Source organism: Notechis scutatus, chromosome 15 (genome assembly GCF_049901735.1).
Source record: "Notechis scutatus isolate UNSWTSFEM ecotype Mainland chromosome 15, rNotScu1.2, whole genome shotgun sequence".
Lineage (NCBI taxonomy): Eukaryota > Metazoa > Chordata > Lepidosauria > Squamata > Elapidae > Notechis > Notechis scutatus.
In genome coordinates this window covers 1,551,806-1,575,118 of record NC_142023.1, presented here as the reverse complement: position 1 = coordinate 1,575,118, position 23,313 = coordinate 1,551,806, and the positions used below count along the sequence as shown (strand labels likewise).

Genomic DNA, 23,313 nt, shown 5'->3' with positions numbered 1-23,313 from the left:
CATGATCCCCTAAGACAGGGTCTCCAACCTTGGTGACTTTAAGCCTGGTGGACTACAACTCCCAGAATTCCCCAGCCAGCTGGCTGGGGAGTTCTGGGAGTTGAAGTCCACCAGGCTTAAAGTCACCAAGGTTGGAGACCCCTGCCCTAAGCCTTATGTCAGAGGCCACTTTAAGACTTGTGGACTTCAACTCCCAGAATTCCCCAGCCAGCTTGGCTAGACTTCAACTCTATGCCCGCTTACTCTCTTGTAATCCCTTCCTCTGCCATCTCCCCAGGAGAAAAAACAAAAAACAACAGGCACGGTTGAATGGGGAGTTCTGGGAGTCGAAGTCCACGAGTCTTTAAAGTGGCCAAGTTTGGGGACCCCTGCCTTCTGTAGTTTGCCACCCTCCTGGCTTGGCGGTGATGGGGATTGTAGTCCAGCGTAACTCAGGAAGCCGCCGGGCTGCCTCGGATCCTTGCCAAGGCCTTGGAAGAAGGCCAGGCTGGAGACAGCCCCAGAGGTGGGCAGCCTGAGGGAGTCATGCCCATCTGGTGTGTGTGTGTGGGGAGGGAATCCATCTTGGGCCTTCTCTCTCTCTGGCCTCCCACCAGAGACTCCTGGAGAGGGTTGAACTCTGCCCCTTGGTGGGGAGGCTGCGAAGTGGGACTCCCTGCCCAGTGGCGGATTAAGGCTCCCTGGTGCCCTGAACACTGACAAATCTGGATGCCCCCCCCCGCCATAATCCTTTGTGGTGCCCCCCCTTTGGGCCTGGTGCCCTAAGCACCTGCTTCATGCTTAACACCCCACTGGCCCAGACCCTCCCAAGGACTCCCACCCACCCTCATAATTTGCCTTTGTTGCTCTTCCTTGGGCTGCCCTTTCCTGCCCCTTTGGCAGCCAGAAAACAGGGTATTGTGGGGGGTGGTAGGGGTCTGCCCCATAGAGCCCCCTCTGCTCTGTTTGGAAGAAGGGGTGAGCCTGTATTGGAGTGAGAGAGAAAAGGGCACCTTCTTAGACCAGCCTCCTCTCCCCCCGCCCGAAAATCTGAAGGGAAGCTCAGAACCGGAAGTGGGGAATGGAAACTGGAGTTTTCTTAAGGAAGGGGGCGTATTCTGCCCTGGGGGGGTCTCCTCTCGGGCTCCCCCAAAGATAGACGGGGGCGCCCCCACACTCCTTCCACCGCTGCCTTTTTCGGGAAGTGAAGAGGAACTGGGTTGGGGCTTCCTGGGGGCGGCAGCGTCTGGTTTCACTTTTGCTAGTTTTATTCTATTTCGTTATTCTTTTTTCCTGGTGCTTTTGAACAAAAAAGCAATCCCAGCTTTAGTGCCGTGCAGGTGCTGCTGCTGCTGCTCGACTTAACGGCCACGACCCGAGCCCCAAACTTCTTGCTCTTAAGCGAGGCCTCTGTTAAGTGAGTTTAAGGACCTTGCTTTCCACCGTTGTTAAGTGAATCACGGCAGGCGATAAGGGAGTAACTCAGTTGTTAAGTGAGCCTGGCTTCCTCCACAGACTGGTCCGAAGGTCGCAAAAGGAGAACTGGTGACCGGGGATGCTGCGACCATCATATGACACCCCCCCCCCCCAGTGCCTGAAATTTTGATCCTGTGATCATGTGGGGGATGCTACCATAGTTGTAACTGTGAAAAACGGCTCTAAGTTGCTTTTTTTCCAGTGCCGTTGTAAACTTTGGTCACTAAAAGAACTGTCGTAAGTGGAGAACAATCCAGCCGCCTTCTTTCTTGTCACTCTCAAAAGCTTCCTGCGTGGGTGTCTCGCGTGCTATCAGGCTGGCTTGTGGTTTTCCCCGGGTGCCTGCTCAGTCCGCTTTGGCCAGCAGCAGGCGGCTCCTGAGGGGACGGTGGGTGGGTGGGTAGGGGGCTCTCATCCCCTCTTTTGTCTGGGCAGGGGCTGCACGGGAGCGGCCCAGCTGTTGCTTTTTCCCACGAGCAGCCAAGCTGAGCCCCCTTTGCAGAAAACAACGCTGAGTAGCCACTGAGTAGCAGAGCAGGGCAGGAGGGGTGTAGCTCCAGGTGGCTGGTGTGTGTGTGTGTGTGTGTGTGTGTGTGTATGTGTGTGTGTGTCCCCGTCCCTGACTCCCCTGACCAAAAAAAGGAGGGCATTTTCACTGCTGTGAATGACAGCCAGGTTGGCTTTCGCGGGAGATCCCCAAAGTCCCGTCTGTGAATACCTTAACAGAGCCACAGGTGTGCTTGTCGCCTCTGCCAGTGTTTTTTTTTTGGGGGGGGGGTTGGTCTCATTTGGGGGTGCAGACTTTACAAGCCCAGGGACCAGAGCTCAGTTGCAACCCAGCTGCTTTCTCCCCTTCCGATGGAAGCAGAGACCACCCTCTGATAGTTTGACTTCCTCGGTGGCTACTCCTGCAAAAGTCACACGCACACACACACCCTTGTGAGATGCTTGTGCATGCTTTAAAAAAAAGCCGGGCTTAGATTGCACGGGGATGGGGGGTGGCATCGAGTCTTTTTGGATTCCACCCCCATCCCTGCTCTGCTCCGGGACCAGTGGGTCTCCAGAGGGGGGCAGGCCAGAGGTTGGCATCCTGGATTGCAGAGTTTGATGTGGTGAGTTACATGAGCCGGCCATGATGGCTTCCTTAGCAAATCATGGCTTAGCTTAATATAGGAATTCTTTTGGAGGCTTGGCTTTGCTCCAGTTCCCCTCCCCCTGCAGTGATGGGTCATTCTGTATTTTTTTAAAAAGCTGATTGGTCTACAATAGCATTATTTTAGCAGACTGAAAGAATGTTTTTTAAGTTTTGGCAAACATAGTTTTGCATTCTGCTGCACTTCAGCTCCAAGTTGATTTATCTTCCTTTGTTAGTAACGCCTTGGGGGGATAATGTTGAGACTCTTTTGAGACTCTGGAAAGAATGCAGAGAAGAGCAACAAAGAGGATTAAAAGGCCTGGAGACTAAAACATATGAAGAACAGTCTAGTCTAGTGAAAATAAAGATTTGGGACAACTTGATAACAGTGTTCAAATATTTGAGGGGCTTCCAGAAGGCACCAGAAGGCAAGATAAGAAACAATAGATGGAAACTAACCAAAGAGAGACGCAACCTGGAATTAAGGAGAAACTTCCTCACAGGGAGGACAATTAACCAGTGGAACTGCTTGCCACCAGAAATCATGGGCCACTGGAGGCTTTAAAAAAGAGACTGACCAGCCATTTGTCTGGAATGGTATGGGGTTTGACTAGATGACTTTCAAGGTCCCTTCCAACCCTTTTATTCTGTTACTTATCAGGCAGAAGAAGGTTGCTTGGTCTGCATTTAGTGGGACTTGTTAAGATGCTTCAACTTGTGAAGATGCTTCGAGACAAAAGCACTTCCTTATTTCTTGAGAGGACCTGAAAGTAACCAGGTCTGTTTCTTCCGGTTCACAAATGCTTCCAGGCCAAGGCACCTAGGAGGAGGAGGAGGAGGAGGTGGAGGTGCCATTCTTCCTCATTGCAGGCAATTCAGCAAATGTGCATTTAATGCCTAACCCAGACAGACAGGCCTGTCCTTTAGCAATTTATGGTTGGGTTTTTTGGTTTTTTTTTTTGCATCACACTGGTTTCCTTTATTGCACTTTTACAAACAATAAATCTTGATTTCATTGGACGACTTAAGAGGGCCAGCAACTCTTCCTGTACTTAACGTGGTGCAGCTTGATTGTGGCTAAACATAATGTGCAACGCTGTTATAGTTGGTAAACCTATAATCACTCTGTTAATGCCAAACCAATTAACTGTGTGAACCAGGGATATCTAAACCCTGGCTTAATGCGCTGGGCGGACCGGGTCCTATTTAGAGCTGGTTCCGTGATTGGCATCCTGCTTGGTGTTTTATAAAAATTTCCCCTTTAAAAAATATGACCTTTACTGTCTGACAAAAAAGTTTGAGTTGATTCAGGCAGCCCAAGAAACTCTTTTTGGGGGTTAACAAAATACATTTTTCCCCTGTTGATAGAACATATAGTGCCCAAACCAACAAAGGAAAATTGAACCTAGCCGGTTAGTTACTCCATGAAGTATATCCTGTAGTAGAATCCTAGTTTTAAACCAGGTTTGGTGTTCAGTTAAGTTAGCCCACAGGCAAATTGTGGTCAATTATGATTTTCAAAAATGACCACTTTAAGGTGTTTGGACTTCAACTCCCAGAATTCCTTGGCTGGCATGCTGAATTATGCTTCATTATTCTTGTAGAAATAAAATCTCCTTTGAGTCAAACAGGCAGGTCCGTAGAGCCATGTTCTTCAAACTTAAAAGATTGCTTTAAGATGTTTGGACTTCAGTTCCCAGAATTCCCCAAGATAGGAGGTAGGGACCTCTTATCGTATGTGGTGGAAATGTATAAAAGCAAAAAAAGTACTGGTGGAAAATACAGGTTTGGATAGAAGAGATAGTTAACCAGAAAGTAGAGTTGTTTAATAATAATAATAATAATAATAATAATAATAATAATAATAATAATAATAATAATAATAATAATAATAATAATAATAATAATAATAATTAATAAATACAGTAAAGGAACAATATATTTAATGATACACATAATAACAGCTGCGAGATTGGTATATGCCCAAAACTGGAAGAATGAAGATACCCCTACAGAAAGTGAAATAATAAGGAAAATATTAGTCTGTGCAGAGATGGACAGACTAACTTTAGAAATCCAAGATAAGGGTGAGACAGAGTATTATGAAGTCTGTAGTAAAATGTATCAATGGCTAGAGTCAAGGAAAAAGAAAGAAAGGGTTGACGCTTTATAGGAATGAAAGTTAAAAGTTTTGTAAACCAAAAAGAATGGAATATAATGGACAAGTATGAGATGATACAGATGCACGAGTATAAAAGACGGTTGTAAATATGTATATAATTATAGATAAATGTAGATAAATAGAAATAATATGCAGTTAGCACTATACTAATAAGGGAAAAGGGAAATTAACTTTTATGTTTATCTCTATAATATAGCTTGTATGGCCAAAATGATGGTCAAGAAAGTCTCACTGTGTTCAATTGTTCTTAATGTTTATTCAATAAAATTTATTTTAAAAAAATTCCCAGAATTCCCCAGCCAGCCATTCTGGGAATTGAAGTCCACATGTCTTAAAACAGCCACGCTTGACAAACACGGGTGCAAGAGGATTCTGTGGTTCTTCTCTTTAAGAGTTTCCCAGAACCGAGGAAGAAGCGTGGAACGTGGCATCTGTTCAATTTGGCTAAGATTGTCATCTTTAGTGATTGAAGACACCCAACAGTCTATTAGAGTCTCAAATGATATCTGGTGCATAGATGCTGGAATTATAGCGATGGTTGCCTCCCCCCATTCTGCCTGGCGATCACCCAGTTGCCATCCCATAATGCCAGTCCAGCCCATGAAGCGTTTTTTTCCCTTTTCATCTGCTTTGTTCAGATAGAAATCTTCAGAAGAGATACACACACACACACATATATATATTTTAAACGAGAATTGCTAAGCTGGAATTTCCTGGGTGGCTTTCTTTGGGCGTCCTTCTCCCCCACAAACCAACTTGGTTAATCTCTGAATAGCTAAGCAGGGGTAGAGCCAAGGCCACTTAGAATTGGGGGGATGGGGTGGGCGGTGGCAAACCCTAGATGGTCATTTACACCAGGGGTCTCCAACCTTGGCAACTTTTAGCCTGGCAGACTTCAACTCACAGAATTCCCAGAATTCTGCGAATTGAAGCCTGTCAGGCTTAAAGTTACTAAGGTTGGAGACCCCTGATTTACACAATCATTTATGAAGCTGAGGAAACAAAAACTTCTACAATGCTTTCCTTGGGGTGTATAGCAAGCCATGCTTGTAGATTAAAAAAGCAGTTTGATCTCTAGTGGTTTAAGGCACCAGGCTAGAACCTGAGGAACTGTGAGTTCTAGTCCTGCCTTAGGCATGACAGTCAGCTGGGTGACTTTGGGCCAAGCATTTAGGAGGTGGTGTGTTCTAGCATTGTCTTAGACATGAAAGCCGGCTGGGTGATTTTGGGCCAATCACTAGGTGGTGGTGAGTTCTAGTTCTGCTTTAGGCATGAAAGCCAGCTGGGTGACTTTGGACCAGCCTCTCTCTCTCAGCCCGACCCACCTCACAGGGTTGTTGTGGAGAACATTGGAGGAGGAAGGTGTGTTGGATATGTTCAATGCCTTGACTTATTTGTAAAAATAATAAAGGTGGGATACGAATACATAAATACAGATCTGATGACTTTATAAACTGCTAGATCAGACTCACTCTGGTTCCAATTCTGACTCTTCATTATTTGGAAATCACCTGAAAAGGCCATAATTTAAGAAAGTAAATTATGATTCATGTCCTGGAAACTTCATCTGATTTACCTTTTGAGTTCCTGCCTGTAAAATGGGTGTAGAGCTCTTAGATGGCAATCGATTGAGGGAAGAAGAAATATTGCATTTTTGAGGCCATTTGGATCTGTACAACAAACCTTCTCTTTTGTGGACGATTTTGGCGGAGGGATGTCCGTTAAAACCCAAATGTTCATTGACTTGAAATTTAGGCTATTTGCATCAATTGCCGTGTGAATGGTTTGCATTGCTTTGCATATAATGAAGTGTGCTTGAAAGAAAATCGGCTCCATTAAATCAAAAGTCTGGTAAATTGAATCACTGAAGCCCTGTTATTTTACAAAAGCACTGAAATGCTGCGTATGTAAAGATGACTAACATCCTAACTCTGTCCTTTAACTTTTCCCAACCGGATGTGTTCTCAGAGCATTGGCCATTACCCTCCCCCATACTTAGTGTTTGGGGAGGGGAAGCCTGTCATCTGGGAGCACGTGGACTCGATCCTGTCTAGGGCCCTATCCAACAAAATGAAATTTAATGTAGAGAAAAATAAAGTATTACACTTAGGCAAGAAAAACCAAAAGGGAGGTACTAATACCACTCTATAAAGCTGCATCCAGTTTTGGTCACCACACTATAAAAAAGACGTTGAGACTCTAGAAAGGGTGCAGAGAAGAGCAATTAGGATGATGAGGGGACTGGAGGCTAAAATATATGATGAATGCTTGCAGGAACTGGGCCTGGCTAGTCTAGGGAAGAGAAGGACCAGGGGAGACAGGAGAGCATCTTCCAACATTTGAGGGGCTGCCCCAGAGAGGAGGAGGAAGGGGTCAAGCTGTTTTCCAAAGCCAGACAAGGAATAATGGGTGGAAACTGAACAAGGAGAGATTCATCCTGGAAATAAGGATAAATTTTCTGACAGTGAAAGCAAATCAAGTTGCCTTCAGAAGTTGTGGGAAGCTTTCAAGAGGAGGCTGGGCTGCCATTATGTCAGAAATGATGTGAGGTCTCCTGCTTGGGCAGGGGGTTGGACTGGATGACCTACAAGGTCCCTTCCAACTCTGTTTAATCTGTTAAAGACGTCACATGGACTCCCTTGATATCTTTTCCATCCTGTGGCTGAGCTTCACCAGTGCCAGGAAATCATCTCTCGTCTCTTCTTGCAGGTTTGCGATGCACGCAGCCTTCTGAGTCCTGCTTGAACGGTGGAAAGTGCGAAACCTATCAAAATGGAACAGGAGCTTGTCTGTGAGTACTAGCTTGTTTTTTAAATAAGCGTGGGGAGTGAAAGCATGCAAAAGTTTTCAACCCTGAGATAGGGTTCTTTCTTTTCTTTTTTTTAGCATTACAAGCTTGGGACAAAACATGGGCTTTCTAAAAGGTTTGGGGGTTTTTTTCTGAAAGGAAAACAACGTGGGCCTTTTGAATTTTGTCTCGACTGAAGGAGGGTATTCTTATTTGGCATGGATCTACTTTTTTCTGGGCTTGAAAATACATTGGTGTTTTTTTTTTGTTTTGTTTTTTGCCAATCTCTAGCAAGAACGAAGACGCAGGTAGTTTGTGGGGATAGAAGGAAAGTCACTTCATGTCTCAGAGGAAAAAAACTGGGAGTTGGCAAAAGCTTTGATATCTTTCCTTCTTCTGAACAAAGATTAGATATAGAGACTCTGGAAACAGTCCAGAGAAGAGCAACAAACATGATTAGGGGGCTGGAGTTGAAGGCCTGTGAAAAACAGTTGCAAGAATTGGATTTCCCTGGTAAAAAGACGGACTAGGGGAGACATGATATTTCAGTATTTCAGTATTTGAAGGGGCTGCCACAAAGAAGAGTTGGGGGTCAATTTGTCCTCCAAAGCACCAAAGGTGAGGACAAGAAACAACGGATGGAAACTAATCAAGGAGAGAAGCAACCTGGAATCAAAGAGACGCTTCCTAACAGTGGGGACAATTAACCAGTGGAACAGCTTGCCACCAGAAGTTGTGGGTGCTTCAACACTGGAGGCTTTTAAGAAGAGCCACAACTGACCTAGCTTAGGCATGTGGACCTAAGCAAGCCACATCTCTGGAGTGGTATAGGGTCTCCATCTTGAGTAGGGTGGGGGTTGGACTAGAAGACCTCCAAGGTCCCCTCCAATTCTGTTATTCTGTTAAAATGGGCCTTGGGATAGAAGTGACCCAGGCTCTCCTTTCTGTCTGTGGGGAGACTGGAGAAGTCTAGGTTTGGAAGGCCGGATGGAAGGAAGGGGTTGTTCGAAAGAACATGGAGACAGTTTTATAGGGCTGTGCTGCATTGGGCGTGGGGGGGTTTCTCCTCCATTTTACGAGGGAGAGATAACAGCAACTGAGAACTTGCATGTGGCCTGAACAAGCTCCCTTATGGTCCTTCTAACAAATGCTGGTTTGCCAAAGGAGGACGTGGAAGGTTGTGAGGTTCTGCTGTTGATTAGATCACTTGTTGACGAATCCCCTGGATTATTATCCCCATGGACCAGAATGGCTCCTGAATTTGTTCCTTCCAGACACAACAGGATTGCATCTCCTCAGCCTAAGGAATATGAGTGCTCTTACACCGCAGCTAGAGAGCCTCGGGCCAGGGAAGGCTGTCCCAATCCTACCTATAGATCATGGTGCATTCAAGGAACATGGTAGAATAGGGTGCAGAATCTGGAAGCAGCAGAATTTGGTGCCCTGGGGGGATTTTGCAAGGTGTTGCTTTCCTAACTGACTCCACAATGCAGGGGTCTCCAAACTTTTCGAGTTGAAATCCACAAGTCTTAAAGCTGCCACGTTTGGAGACCTCCTGCCATAATGGGTGCCAGCTGCTCTCGGGGTCAGAAACCAACACTGTCCAAATGGATGGATAAAAAAATAATCAGCTTGCTCTTTGTCCGTTTGACTTAGAAGAAGTATCCAAGCAGCCTGCCCAGTTCCAAACTGGACAAGTATGTTTGGAAAATAGAAGTTCAGCAGAAGTTAACTAAATCGGAATCAAATTGAACCGAACCAAAGAATCGGTGGGCATTACGGCTAAGCGGCGAAATACGACCAGAGAAAGGCCTGGTCTGAAGGCTGTTCTCAATCATGCAAAAACCCATTGTGTGTGACTTACCTACTTATCTCACAGTGTGGTTGTTACAGGGGGAAAATAGGAGCAGGGAGCCGTGGTTATAGCAGGTTGTGCCAGAATGTGGGAGACTTCAACAATTCAGTTTCATTTCTTGAACGCAAGAAGAAAACATTTTAATATTTGTGATTCACGTTTACCTTTTGTCCTTCCTTTTGCGTCTTCTCTTGAATGATTCTATTCCAGAATTTCTTTGGTATTAAGTGCAACTCTTGGTTCCGCAGCGAGTTGTCTTGTGGCCCGTTTGGGTCCTGCGAATTGTCACAACCCCTGTTGTGCTCTTAAGGAAAAGGCGGGAAGAAGTATGTGAATCAAATTGGTTCTTGGAGTATGGAGGTTTTGCCCTCGAGAAAGCTGGCTTGCGGTGAGGCAGTGGCCTTTCTGAAACCAACGGTGTGTGGGGAGGGAGTGAAAGGGGGGAGAGGCAGCCCCCCTGTTCTTTTATCCCCCCCCTTTAATGCTTTGCGAGTTTGCTTAGGAGAGAGTCAGAGAGCCCCCCCTTCAGCAAATTAATCAGCATGAGAGCAATTTAACAGACAATTTAACTCGGCTACTTAGTGAGATGCCGATGAATGCATGCCACAACATACATACATATATACGTACACACACACATGCACACACAGACACGCCACACATTCCTATAAAAATGCCCGTTTGGATTTATTTATTTTTGGCTCCTAGAAGCCAACCTTACCCCGGACTCTCTAAAACCTGTTTGCAAAGAATGACAGCTGGGATTCGGTCAAAATTCAGCAGCTATTGTTGAGACGGGGGAAACAAATGCTTTTGTGGCTAATCTCGGGAGGGTTCCCAGAATGCCTGATTCACTCTCACCCCACAAACCTCCCCCCCCCATTTATTTCCTCCCCCCCCTTCTCCCCAATCTTCTGGTCATTCTTCTTCTGCCTCAAAGACTCGTTTGTCTCCCCGATTTACATGGGGCGGACAGATGGAATTGAATGGGGCCAGGACAGACAGGGCTGTTCTCTGCAAGGGAGGGGTTTTCTTTTTCTTTTCTTTCTTTTCTTTTTGCTGTTGCTACCTCAACTGCCTCTGCTCCTCCCCCGCCAGTCAAGAGAGGGAACTTCCTTGCATAAATCATAAGTTTTGTTCGCCCCCTGGCCGGAGGCGTTGGCATCGGCCGTCTCTACTGGTGCCATCCCACGCGTGCTGGTAAGGGTGAGTTACAGCTGGAAGGCTTCTCTTGTGCTGGAGGAGAGGCAACCCCCTGGCTGTTTGGCGTTGACTTAGGCCGGGATTCTCCACTTTGGCAACTTGGAGATGTCTGGACTTCAAACAACAGGATTCCCCCCAGCCCAGCCAGCATCTTGCTAAAGTTTGAGAAACACAAGCTTAGGGAACAATGTCAAGCTTTTAAATATGGCTCGGAGGAAATCAAGTGGAATATAAGGCGTGAACCAGATTTAAAATTAGCAAGTGTTTGTGATGCAAAGGTTTCAATTGGCTAAATGCTATATTTTTTTAAAAAATGAAGCTCAGTTCCATCTCTGTGCTGCTGCCGTTTCTTCCTCCTCCTCCTCCTCCTCCTCCTCTCCTCCTCCTCCTTCTCCTCTTCTTCTTCTTCTTCTTCTTCTTCTTCTTCTTCTTCTTCTTCTTCTTCTTCTTCTTCTTCTTCTTCTTCTCCTCCTCCTCGTCCTCCTCCTCCTCCCTTCCCTCCTCCTCCTCCTCCTCCTCCTCCTCTTCTTCTCTTCCTCCTCCTCCTCCTCCTCCCCTCCTCCTCCTCCTCCTCCCCCCTCCTCCTCCCCCCTCCTCCTCCTCCTCCCCCTCCTCCTCCTCCTCCAACCCCCTCCTCCTCCTCCTCTTGACTTTTGAACGCTGTTCTCCGCTCAGAAAAGCTTATAAAAATAATTTCATCCGGGGGACACTCTAGGGAGGGAGAGAGAGAGAGAAAGAGTCAGTCTGGTGCTGGGTTAAAAGATTGGATTAAACTGCAGAGATGGAGGTTCAACTCTTACAGGCAGAGCCTCCTACTTACAAGTGGGAACGGAACTTCTATTCCTAAGCAATTAAGTGAGAGGCGCCCAACACCTTATTTGCTATAATAAATTAGTTTAGTTTACTTTATTGTCATTGCACCTCGTACAACGAAATTAAGTTCCATCTTCAGGGTATATTATTTGACTTTGCACGGAGTCACCAACTTTTCCTCCTTTCCCTCCGACCTACCTACAGGATTGTTGGGATAAAACAAGAGGTTGCGATGTGGTGCAGACTTCACATCTCCTGTTAACTCATCCCTCTGGAGGAAAGAGGAGATTTGAAGTGAATGGGTTAAATTGATGCCAAGTCCCTGGAGGGCCTGGGGTAAAAGTTGGCCATGTGCTGTCACTTCTAGCCTAAAAAAAGATGACAAGAGCTTCTATCACAGAGGCTGGTTTCCCGCCTTGGTTGGGGCAAAAGGGAGCGACTGCCAAGCATGGATCTGACCCACATCACATAATGCTGCCTGCATGACATCATTCTCGCACAGATTTCTGGCCCTGCTCAGGCTTTGGAGCTCACAGCCAAGCGCCAGCATTTTATATTGGATATGATATAATTAAAATTAACACAGGGTGTGGGAAAAGTTGGTTTTCAGGCCACCAGCCCACCCCCCGTCCCCCCCCCCCCGTCGCTGCGGGTGGCTCCCAGCCTTCTGCCAAGTGTGGTTTTTGCGGTGACGAATGCAAACTACAGCTTTGCAAAAGTTTCCCCCTCTTCTCTCTCTCTCTCTCTCTCTCTCTCTTTCCATCTCTGTTCCCAGATCAGATGAAAAGGTTTCTCCGGGATCGCGTCTCCATACAAGGAGAAATACTAATTAAACCTTGGCAGGGATGCCTTTTGGGGGTTGCCCTCCCCTCCACGCGGATGTAAAGGGGCTGATTTATTTGATTTTTCTAGGACCGCTGCAGACACACATGATCTGATGCCACTTTCCCAGGGAATGCTCCTATTTGCCCAGTTAGCCAGCTGCTGGTGCTGCTGGGAGCAGATTCTTGCTTTTCCAGGGTCTACCTTTAGCAAATCTGCCGGGTCAGTACCTATAGGAGTCTTGGTGGCGCAGTGGTTAGAGTGCAGTTCTGCAAACTGCTCCTACTGCAGTTTGGCAGATCGAATCCCGCCAGGCTCCAGGTTGACTCAGCCTTCCATCCTTCCGAGGTGGGTAAAATGAGGACCCAGATGACCCAGAGGCTGACTCTGTAAACCGCTTGGTTTCTTTGCTCTGGCCTTGACCTAAAGCCGCTTCTCTCTCCTTTGTGCTGTCTGTAGCCCCTTCTACATTGAATCCTGCATCCAGTTTTAGTCACCACACTATAAAAAAAAAGAGGTTGAGACTCTAGAAAGAGTGCAGAGAAGAGCAACCAGGATGATGAGGAGACTGGAGGCTCAAACATACGATGAACGGTTGCAGGAACCGGGCATGGCTAGTCTAGAGAAGAGAAGGACAAGGAGAGATTCTATTAATCTACACGCAGAATTTAGCATCCATCGTTATATCAAGCTGATACAGATACAGATTAAAAGAATTGGAAGGGACCTTGGAGGTCATCTAGTCTAAGCCCCTGCCCAAGCAGACTCTGCACCATTTCTGACAAATGGCAGTCCAGTCTCTTCTTGAAAGCTTCCAGTGATGAAGCTCCCACAACTTCTGTTCCATGGGTTGATTGTTCTCACTGTCAGAACATTTCTCCTTAGTTCTAAGTTGAATCTCTCCTTGTTCAGTTTCCATCCATTGCAGCCCCTCAAATACTGGAAGGCTGCTCTCCTGTCTCCCCTGGTCCTTCTCTTCATTAGATTATCCAGGCCCATTTCCTGCAACTGTTCATTGTATGTTTTAGCTTCCATTAACCTAATCATCCTGGTTGCTCTTCTCTGCATTCTTTCTAGAGTCTCAACCTCTTTTTTATAGTGTGGTGACCAAAACTGGATACAGTATTCAGTATAGAAGGGACTACAGACAGCACAGCAGAGAGAGAGAAGCTGCTTTGGGTCAAGGCCAGAGCAAAACTGGATGCAGTAAGCTACGTGTGGTCTTACTAAGCTGTTCGAATCTTGCTCGGGTCACAAATGCTAGGACCAAGTCACAAGTCGCCTTTTTTTCAGCACCATTGTATCGTCCAGGGGTTGTTAAATGACCACTTGCACAGCCCATTCTTGGACGAGGTTCGTCTCCGGCAATGTGAGTCTGTTCGAGCCCCCCCCCACCCGGAAGCTGTTTTTGCTCATCTCTTTCCCCCTCTCCTGCGCTCTTATCCGAAGAGAGGCCGTGCAGAAGGAAGGACCCAGAAAAGGAACTCGAGTTGAAAGTTTCTTGTCCTGGAATCCGTCAGGTCAGAAGCGCGCCAGAGTTCCATTCCCAAGCTTTCGGAGCCCCGCGGTTATTCAACTTCAGAATCCATTGTTAAAGCTACTTTAAGGAACGGAAGTCTTTCAGCTCCAAAGGTTTTCCGCCGTCTTTAACCTGTCCTGACTTCCGTGGAAATGCTTGTAATCATAATAATAAACGGGGAGGGGGGAGGAGGGAAGAGGAATAGGGACTCGCAGTGGGCAGGAAATGGGTGCGGTGTGGAAATGGCCTGAGGAAGCAAGAATAGTTCGCTTGGGATCCTGCCATGTTGTGTCCGTCCTGGCAGCACTAGCTGGGAAAGAACGAACAATTTTAATTTAGGCGCGAGGCGGAGGGAGGCCGATCCCTTCATTTTCTTTAACCTTTAGAGGGTCTGAGCCTCGTGAGAATGGCCAGATGGTTTCTTCAGAGCGGAGACTTTCCCCAGTTGAGTTTCCTCTTCTTAGGGAGAGCAAGAGAAATGGAGCAAACCCCCAATCGGATGCAGCAGGGCTTGTCCGCACACAAGGCAAGATGGCGGCTGTGATGATGTGGTTGGAAGTTAGGTGTGTTTCACGACAAGGGCTCTCCAACCTTGGCCACTTGACGACTGGTGGACTTTAACTCCCAGAATTCCTCAGCCAGCGAATGCTGGCTGAGGAATTCTGGGAGTTAAAGTCCACCAGTCGTCAAGTGGCCAAGGTTGGAGAGCCCTGCTTCCCGACACGCATAAAACCCGGTGCAGCTCCGATCACCCCGTTGTGCCACCATATTGACTTTTTGTCCATGCTCTGCACGCTCCCCTAAAGTGCAGCCTTCCCTTGCCCCAGACCTGGCCTTTGTTTCCCCCGACGCTCGATTTCTGAGGTTCTTGCAGGTTCTGAGAATATTCCCGCCCCTTCCCTGGGATCGAAGCAAGAGTCAAGGTTGAATGTTGTATGTCTGCCCTTTGGGTTCTTCCAAGCTTACACCGTTTCACTTCCTGGCTATTGTTCTGCTAGACCCGCTGTGGAGATGTGGCTCCCCCACCTCCATACCCCGAGTTCTTTTAACCAGCACTAGCAGGGTTTGAAGCCGGGCCTGTTGGTAGGTGCCCTGTTTCTCCGAAAATACGACCTACCCTGAAAATAAGTCCTAGCTTGATTTTTATAGGTGCGCCCAATGTAAGCCCTACCCCCCCCAAAAGCCCTATTTAAGATCCCGCCCACTCCAGAGGGGACAGGTAAAAATTAAGCTAGGGTGAGGATGGGGTGTGTGGAGCTGCCCTACTACTTACCTTTGGACAGTTGTAGCCAGGCCTCGCACACCCCAACACCTGCCTTGCCAGCCCATTTCTTCTGCAGCTGGCAAGAGTTTCCCGAAGGCCTCTGGAGCTGATAAGAAAGCTCTGGATCGATCCTATCAGCTACAGAGGCCTTCAGGGAAGCCTTGCCAGCTGCAGAAGAAGAAGTTCCGGAAGGCGTCTGACAGCGAAAAGGAGGCCGGGGACGACGTGTACACGTGAGGTTAGTCAGTGGACGACATCCCTCGAAAATAAAACCTGGTGCCTTTTTTTGGTGGCAACAAAATATAAGACTGGGTCTTATTTTGGGGGAAACACAGTAGCACCCCAAACCAAACAGAGCCACGGTTCTGTTTTATAGCACCCTCGAGCCCCTCTTAATCTTGGTGTGAGGATGTGTATTCCTGGTCTTGTGTACTGGAGCAGTCGGATAATCCAAGTTGGTGGGTTGAGAAAGACGGGAAAATTCTTGTGACCCCTTCATCCTTTCAAGTGTTGCTTTGTTTCAGAAAGAACGCTTCTGAAGGGGGTCCTCCCTTTACGTGGGGTTGTATGTTAATGTTCCTACCTTCCTCACTGAGGGAGTGAAACGCATTGCCCCTGTCCTGCCAGCCAGGTTATCTTAATCAGAACTTCTAAAAGAAAGAAGGAAAGAAAGAAGGAAAGAAAGAAGGAAAGGAAAGGAATGAAAGAGAAAAAAAGAAAGAAAGAACATTCTTTATTGGCCAAGTATGATTGAACACACAAGGAATTTGTCTCCGGTGCATAAGCTCTCAGTGTACATACAAACACAAAAGTGGAAGGAAGGAAAGAAGGAAAGAAAGAAAAGAGGGAGGAAGGATAGAGGAAGGAAGGTAGGAGAATGGAAGGCAGAAAGGAAGGGATTGAGAATGAGAGGGAGGGAGGAAGGAAGGAAGGAAGGAAGGAAGGAAGGAAGGAAGGAAGGAAGGAAGGAAGGCAAGCAGGAAGGAAGGCAAGGAGGAAGGAAGGAAGGAAAAGGAAGGAAGAAAGGAAGGAAGGGGAATGGAAGGCAGGGATTGAGAATGAGAGGGAGGAAGGCAGGAAGGAAAGAAGGAAAGAAAGAAAGGAGGTAGGGAGGATAGAGGAAGGAAGGAAGGGCCCTCTTGTTGAGTGATGCCAACTTAAACTTGAAGAAAGGAGAAATGAAGATTATGAAGGTTAGTTGCCAAAAAGAGTTGGAGGTTCTGGTGTGTTAGACGATTGGCTGCAGTTGAGTGCCTAAAAGTTCTGGATTTGGATTTGGAAGGTCTTGTATCTTATATTTCAGAGATGTCGTTGCCTATGGCTCCTTGACACAAGAAGGTTTTGGACAACCCTTTCCCAATTGAAATGTCCAAACGTACCAGTTTTAGACATGCAAAGGGGCTTTTGCTGGTATCTGAACATCCAGGACAGGATCTGGAGTCCAGGGTACGGCCAAACTTTTCACTTTTCAAAATATGTGGACAACCAGACAAGACACCCTCCAGCTGGATAAATAATGATTATGGAATTCTGGGAGGTGAAGTCTGAAGGGTGAAGGGGAAGATTAGAGTAGACTTCCCAGTGGGGGTAGGAGCCCCTCTCTTTACATCCAATTTATTGCTATTCGAGAGTCTGTGTGGAAAACAACACAAAGGGCAGTCAAGCATTATTATTTTTTAGCAAATGCTCCTTTCAGAAGACATATTGGGGTGGGAGCCGAGCGCTAAGGGAAAATGAACTGTGAAGTTCTCAAAAGTTTTCTTTGAATGAAAAATGACGGAGGGAGGGAGAAGAGAAGAGAGCAGGAAGGGGAAAGGGAAGGGGGAAAAAGGCAAGGGAAGAGGAAAGAAGAGAGGAGAGGAGAAAGGAGAGTGGGGAGGAGGAAAGAAAGAAAAAAGAAAGGAGGAAGCGAAGGAAGGAAATAAGAAACCCACAAGAAAGTCCCCTATTGGTTGTTTTGGTGGGTGTCCTCCAGCAGAGTTAAAAACAGAGCTGTTTGGCGCCTGCTGCCTGGCAAAATATTCGGAGTTTTTTGGAGCTAATTGGCCATTTGTCTTTCCCCCTCTCCTCCCCTTTTCCTCAAGCAACATCTTAGAAAGGCAGGACAGGGGACATTTGTCAAAGGGGAGGTTGTCCTGGATTGCACCAATTCATGAAGTGTTAATTTGATCTTTGGCTTCCCCCACCTGCCCTGCTTTTTCCTTCTCCAGCTCCTCAGAGGAGGAGGGGCTTCAGCACCCCCTGGCTTCTCCCCCAAAAATATGGAGGTCACGTGCTTTTCCTCCTCTTCAGAGTAAGTCCATCTGTGTGGCTGCCCACCCACTTGGTGGGAACCTCGGTGGCTGCAGTTTTTCCTCCTGCAATGTTTGCGCCACATACTACAGCAGCAACAGCGTGCCAGAATAGCCCTTTCTCCTGCCTGCTTGAACCTTCCCAAGTGTGGGTATGTGCGTGTGTGCCAGGGGACAGTTTTGTTCAATAATTTAATACACACACACGCACACACACGTGTGTCTCTTGTGCATCCCACTGGTTGATGTCCATCTTGAAATCTTGGGGCAAGATTTGGCCCCGTTTTTAAACCCTTGGTTTTCTTCGCAGGTGTCACCTGCGGTTGATTTAGGTCAGGGGTCGCCAACTTTTGGACCTCAGGTTAGACCACCAAACTCATCATTTTAAATCCCGCGGATCAGAGACCCTGGGAAAAATCCCCAAAAAAGTCTGCAGGAAAATTCCCCACCCCGTTTTCCTACCGATTGGTCATTCTTTATTTGGGATTGCAGGATACTGTCTCCCGCTCCGTTCTCGGGGTGGTGGTGGTGGAGAGAGAGACTTTTGGCTTCATGAAAGGAAAGCAGCAGAAGCAGCAGAAGTCTTTCTTTCTCTCCCCCAAACTCCGCCAAAAAGGAGTCTTTGTGAGACTTGTTGGGCCAGCGCAGCCTCTTGGAGCAGGAGGCCTTGCAGGGTCCCAAAGACTCATTTCTGGCGGAGTTTGGGGGAGAGAAAGACTTTGGCTGCTTTCCTTGCGTGCAGCCAAAAGCAGAAGAAGAAAGAAGCGGAAAGAAGCAGCCCGGTGGCCAGGCCAGGCGCGTGGGTTGAGTGGGGCAAGTTCCTCCCCTCCGCCCTTTTTCCCCCTCTGCCCTCACTACCCCGTGTTGTTGTTTGCAGTGCAAGCGATGCAAGCCTTGTGTTCCCACAGGCCATGTGGGCGGCACAGCCTTGTGTTCCCGCGCAGTCTGGATTAATTGCTTTGGGGGTGACGTTTCTCTGTGGACCACCAAAATTTTCTTGTGGACCACCAGTGGTCCCCGGCCCACCGGCTGGCGAACACTGATTTAGGGAAACCCTCCTTGATGAACAAGTTGGTACCTGGGCTTAAAAGGCTTTGAGGGCCCCTCAATCGGGTTGGACCAGATGCAAAGCTATTGTTTTGTAGATGGACCTTCTGATTTGGGTTTGCCTTTGGGTCTAGGCCTTTTGGTACTGTCCATGGGGTTTTCATGGCAAAGATACTGGAGTGGGTTACAAAGGCTGAGCGCCAAAGAATGGAGGCCTTTGAACTCTGGTGCTGGAGGAGAAGATTCCCGTGAGTCCCTTGGACTGCAAGGCCATCCAACCGGTCGGTCCTAGAGGAGATCCACCCTGACTGCTCTTTAGAAGGCCAGATCCTGAAGAGGAAACTCAAAGACTTTGGCCACCTCATGAGAAGGAAGGACTTGCTGGAGAAGAGCTTAAATGCTGGGAACGATGGAGGGCAATAGTTAAGAAGGGGAAGACAGAGAATGAGGGGGCTGGATGGAGTCACTGAAGCAGCAGGTGTGAGCTTAAACGGACTCCAGAAGATGGTAGAGGACAGGGAGGCCTGGAGGAAGGTTGTCCATGAGGTCGCGATGGGTCAGACACGACTTTGCAACTAACAACAACCACAAAATATTCCAGGCAGGTGTGATTCAGCTTTCCAAAGTTGCTCTAGGTCAATGGTCTCCAACCTTGGCAACTTTTAAGACTTGTGGACTTCAACTCTCAGAGTTCCTCAGCCAGAATTCTGGGAGTTGAAGTCCACAAGTTGTAAAGTGGCCAAGGTTGGAGACCCCTGCTTTAGGTGACTTCTTCAAAACCAGTGGCTTTGTGGGGGGTCCACCTCTGACTGGCCCGTTATGAGGCATCTCAAGCTGAGCTGGCTTGTAGGGCCAGAATTTGGGTTCTTTGTCCCCTGAATTTACTCCAGGTCCTCCCTGGGCCTGCCTAGATTTGGCGTAGAAAAGTATGTCAACAGTCCCCTGCCCCACCAGCCAAAGGACTGCCCCCTGCCCCACCACCAGCCAAGGGGGTTCTGTTACAGCTGGCTGTGGAATTTCACTCCTGTTTAATTTCAAAAGAATTGACAACCCTTTGCGAAGTTGGGCTCCCTGCTTGGCTTCCGTGGGCCAAGACCTGTGATTTGTAGCCCTGTGTCATTCTGGCTCTACTTGTTAGCAGCGTTGAACATTTGCCACCCCCATCAAGCCACCCCTCAGGCCTTCGCACGTCCACAGGATGAAAGGGCCAGCTGGCCAGAGGTATCTCCATTGGGCTTGGCTGAATTTGCCACGCTGGAGAAGCCACCAAGGATCTCAGCTTGTCTGCCGTCTAAACTTTACCTGCTTTCTCAACCTTGAGCAGCTCTTAAGGAGAAACTTCCTAACAGTGAAGACAATTATCCCAAAGCTGCAGTCTTAGACTGGGAAATTAAGGAAACAAAAGACAGAAGAACATAGTGAAGGATTAGTACCACTTTATAAAGGCTTGGTAAGGCCACACCTGGAATACTGCATCCAGTTTTGGTCCCCACATTGCAAAAAAGATATTGAGACTTTGAAAAAAAAAGTGCAGGGAAGAGCCACTAAGATGATTAAAGGCCCGGAGACAGTTGCAGAAATTGGATATGGCCAGTCTAGAGCGAAGAAGGACTAGGGGGACATGACAGCAGGATTTCAGTATTTGAGGGGCTGCCAAAATGAAGAGCGGGGTCAGCTTATTTTCCAAAGCCCCAGAAGGCAGGACGAGAAACAAGGGATGGAAATTAATCAAGGAGAGATGCAACCTGGAATTAAGGAGAAACTTCCTCACAGGGAGGACAATTAACCAGGGGAACAGAATTTAGCCTTTAGAATTCGTGGCCGCTCCATCGCTGGAGGCTTTTAAGAAGAGACTGGACAGCCACTGGTCTGAGATGGTGTAGGTTCTCCCGCTTAAGCAGAGGGCTGGACTAGAAGACCTCCAAGGTCCCTTCCAGCTCTATTCTGATAGATGGAGTCCAGCTCTTCAGCAAGCTGGTAGGGGGGTTCTGGCAGGGCTGAGACCCCCCCCACCTCTCAAATTTGCCAAGGTTGAAAAACACGGTTTTGCTCTCATTTTGAATGTGGGCCAAGGGGACTGTTGGGCGTTCAAGGTGATTTCCCTGCTCTGCCTTCACGAAGGCCTCAACTTTCAGGATCTGGTATTAAGACGGTTGCAAGGTGATAATGAATAATAATGAATAATTATAATTATAATAATTAATAATAATGTAATGAATAATAATTAATGTTGGCTTAATTCAATAATTCCTCGCTGCAACCTCAGATGGATTTTATTTATTTGGCTCTCTCCTCTTGCTGCTGGTGGAAAGAAGTGGACGCTTTTTTTAGTCCAGTAGTGACCAGTAATGACACCCTAGGCAGCCCTCGACTTATTAACAGTTCACTTAGTGATTGTTCGAAGTTGGGACGGACGCGTGGCCGTTGCTCACCGTCACGAGCTTTGCAGCACCGTCACGTGATCCCAAATTCCTATTTATGACCCTTTCTGTAAGTCCCAGGATCCTGGGATCCCCCTTCTGAGGTGCAAAGGCAACGGAGGAAGCCTGATTTACTTCACAACCAGGCTGCCCACTTCACAACTGCACTTACTAACTTAATAATAACTGCAGCAATTTTCTTAACAACCGGGGCAAGGAAAGGTTGCAAAACGGGGCCAATTGATTCACTTAGCAAATGTCTCGCTTTGCAACAGAGGTTTTGGGCTCAGTTGGGATGGTGAGTCAAGGATCACCTGTAGCCTCTGTCTGCCCAACTTTCTACCTGCCTCCACCTGTTTTGGGGAGAGAGTGGGTGGGGGAAGCCCTGCTCTGAAGTTTTTAATTTTTTTTTTTTTTTTTTTTTGCATGATGCCTTTCTGTGCCTTTGCAAGAAATGTGGCAGCAGCTGACACCGGGGAAAGTCCTAACCTTGCCAGATTCAGATGTTTTTTCCCCCAAATATTAAATGATAATCCTTCACAGCAGAATAAGGGCTCATGTGTCTGTGTGTGTCTGTGTGTGTGTGTGAAGGAAAAAGGGGTCAGGGCAGAACAGGTGGGATGTCACGTTGTCTGGGCGACACAACACAAAACATGGTCGTTACTAAGTGATGCAAATCGAGCCGGTTGTGATTTATCTGATGAACTTTATTTACTTTCCCCCCCCCCCCTTTCATAGAAAGGAAAACGGAAAGAAATGGTTTTTATCTACATAGATCCATCCTGACCTTTTACGTATCTTGTATAAAAGCCTTATATGGTTATATATAAGCTTTCTTGAACTTTTCTTTCAATGAACTGTGACTGTCTTTCATTGTATTGGTTGTTCATTCATTCACTGTGCTTTGCATTGGGGTTTGTAAGCAGCTTCTGGATATATCACGTCTTCCTTCCTCTTAAGCATAGTAATAATTGTTCCTCCCATATAACCACTTTCAGAGATTTCAAAAGGGCCTTTTTCATGTTCATTCTCAGTTCATTCTCCAACAATGGGCTCTTTTTTCTTTTCTACGTCCAGGCAGGACTGGCTTATTTGTCAAACCATTCAATCAGAATAGAGCTGGAAGGGACCTCGGAGGTCTTCTAGTCCAGCCCCTGGCTCAAGCAGGAGAACCAATACCATTTCAGACAAATGGCAGTCCAGTCTCTTCTTAAAAACCTCCAATGATGGAGTGCCCACAACTTCTGGTGGCAAGCAGTTCCACTGGTTAATTGTGCTCCCTGTGAGGAAGTTTCTCCTTAATTCCAGGTTGCTTCTCTCCTGAATTAGTTTCCATCCATTGTTTCTCGTCCTGCCTTCAGGGGCTTTGGAGAATAAATTGACCCCCAACTCTTCTTTGGGGCAGCCCCTCAAATACTGGAATGCTGCTATCATGTCCCTCGCAGTCCTTCTTTTCTTTAGACTGGCTGTACCCAATTCTTGCAATTGTTAATCTATGGTTTAGGGCAGGGGTCCCAAAACTTTGGGGGTTGGCAAGCCCATTGACCAGGCTCACTGAGTATCTGCCCCTTGGCTAATTGACAAGCATCCCCAAGTGAAAGGCCGGCTGGTGAGTTTACTCCCACGAGGGTGAAAGTTTGGGGTGTTTAGCTTTGGTGAAAGAAGAAAACGGTGTCAATTCAACTGAGAAACCATTTTGTTTAGGGCCTTGGAGGGCTGGTGGAGGAGAGAGTCCCCATGGGTCAGGGGACAGGAAGGATGCGGAGGGGTCTCCTTTAACTCTGGTTGGTTTTACACCCCCTAGTAACCCCAGCCAGCATGGAGGGAGTGGGACTAAGGAATCTAGAAGGCTCTGCATTGGAGAGGGTTGGGCAGGGTCTTCCAATGGTAGGTTCCTCTACTGGGCAGGGGTGGGACTACATGATCTCAAAGGGCCACGTCAGCCCTGGTTTTTGTAGAATTAGCAAGGGCATCCAGAAGAAATTTCCCAGAGTTGCCCAGCAGGAATTGGGAAAGAGTGGCTGGCAAAAAAGGACCAGTTGCACTTGGCAAAGTTTGGTAAAATATTCAGTGGCTGCATTCAGACAGCAAGTTGTTTTTATATCGTGTAGTGGGAACCACACAAGTTTGTTTGGAGCCAGAGGATCATGAAATCAAATCAACAATTGTAAATTAATGGCTAGAAAATAAAATAAACTAAAAAAAGGAATAGATGAATTTATAAAGCTATAAGAGAAACTACTGTAATAGACATATTGAACATGACTCATATTATATATATGGGAATGTGATTATACTGCTATACTGATAAGAAGAATATTATTAGTAATTGTTAAGCATATGAAATATGTACCTAATCGACACACGATTGAAATGGAATGGATTTATTATATGTTAAAATATTTTTTTATAAAAAAACTAAAATAAATATAAATTATCAGACAAATAAATAAATAAATAGGAGTCATGAAATCAAATCAACAAATGTAAATAAATAAATAGATGATAGATAGGTAGAT

The 23,313-nt window shown here is 46.9% G+C and overlaps 1 protein-coding gene across 1 annotated transcript in view; it reads left to right on the top strand.

Moving 5' to 3' along the window:
* NOTCH1 (notch receptor 1) overlaps window positions 1-23,313 on the top strand; it is a 117,879-nt gene that overhangs the window by 6,912 nt on the left and 87,654 nt on the right. Inside the window, exon 3 of the mRNA XM_087943903.1 lies at window positions 7,482-7,563. Within this exon, the coding sequence (XP_087800029.1) occupies window positions 7,482-7,563 (82 nt within the window). The remainder of the gene's footprint in view (window positions 1-7,481; window positions 7,564-23,313) is intronic.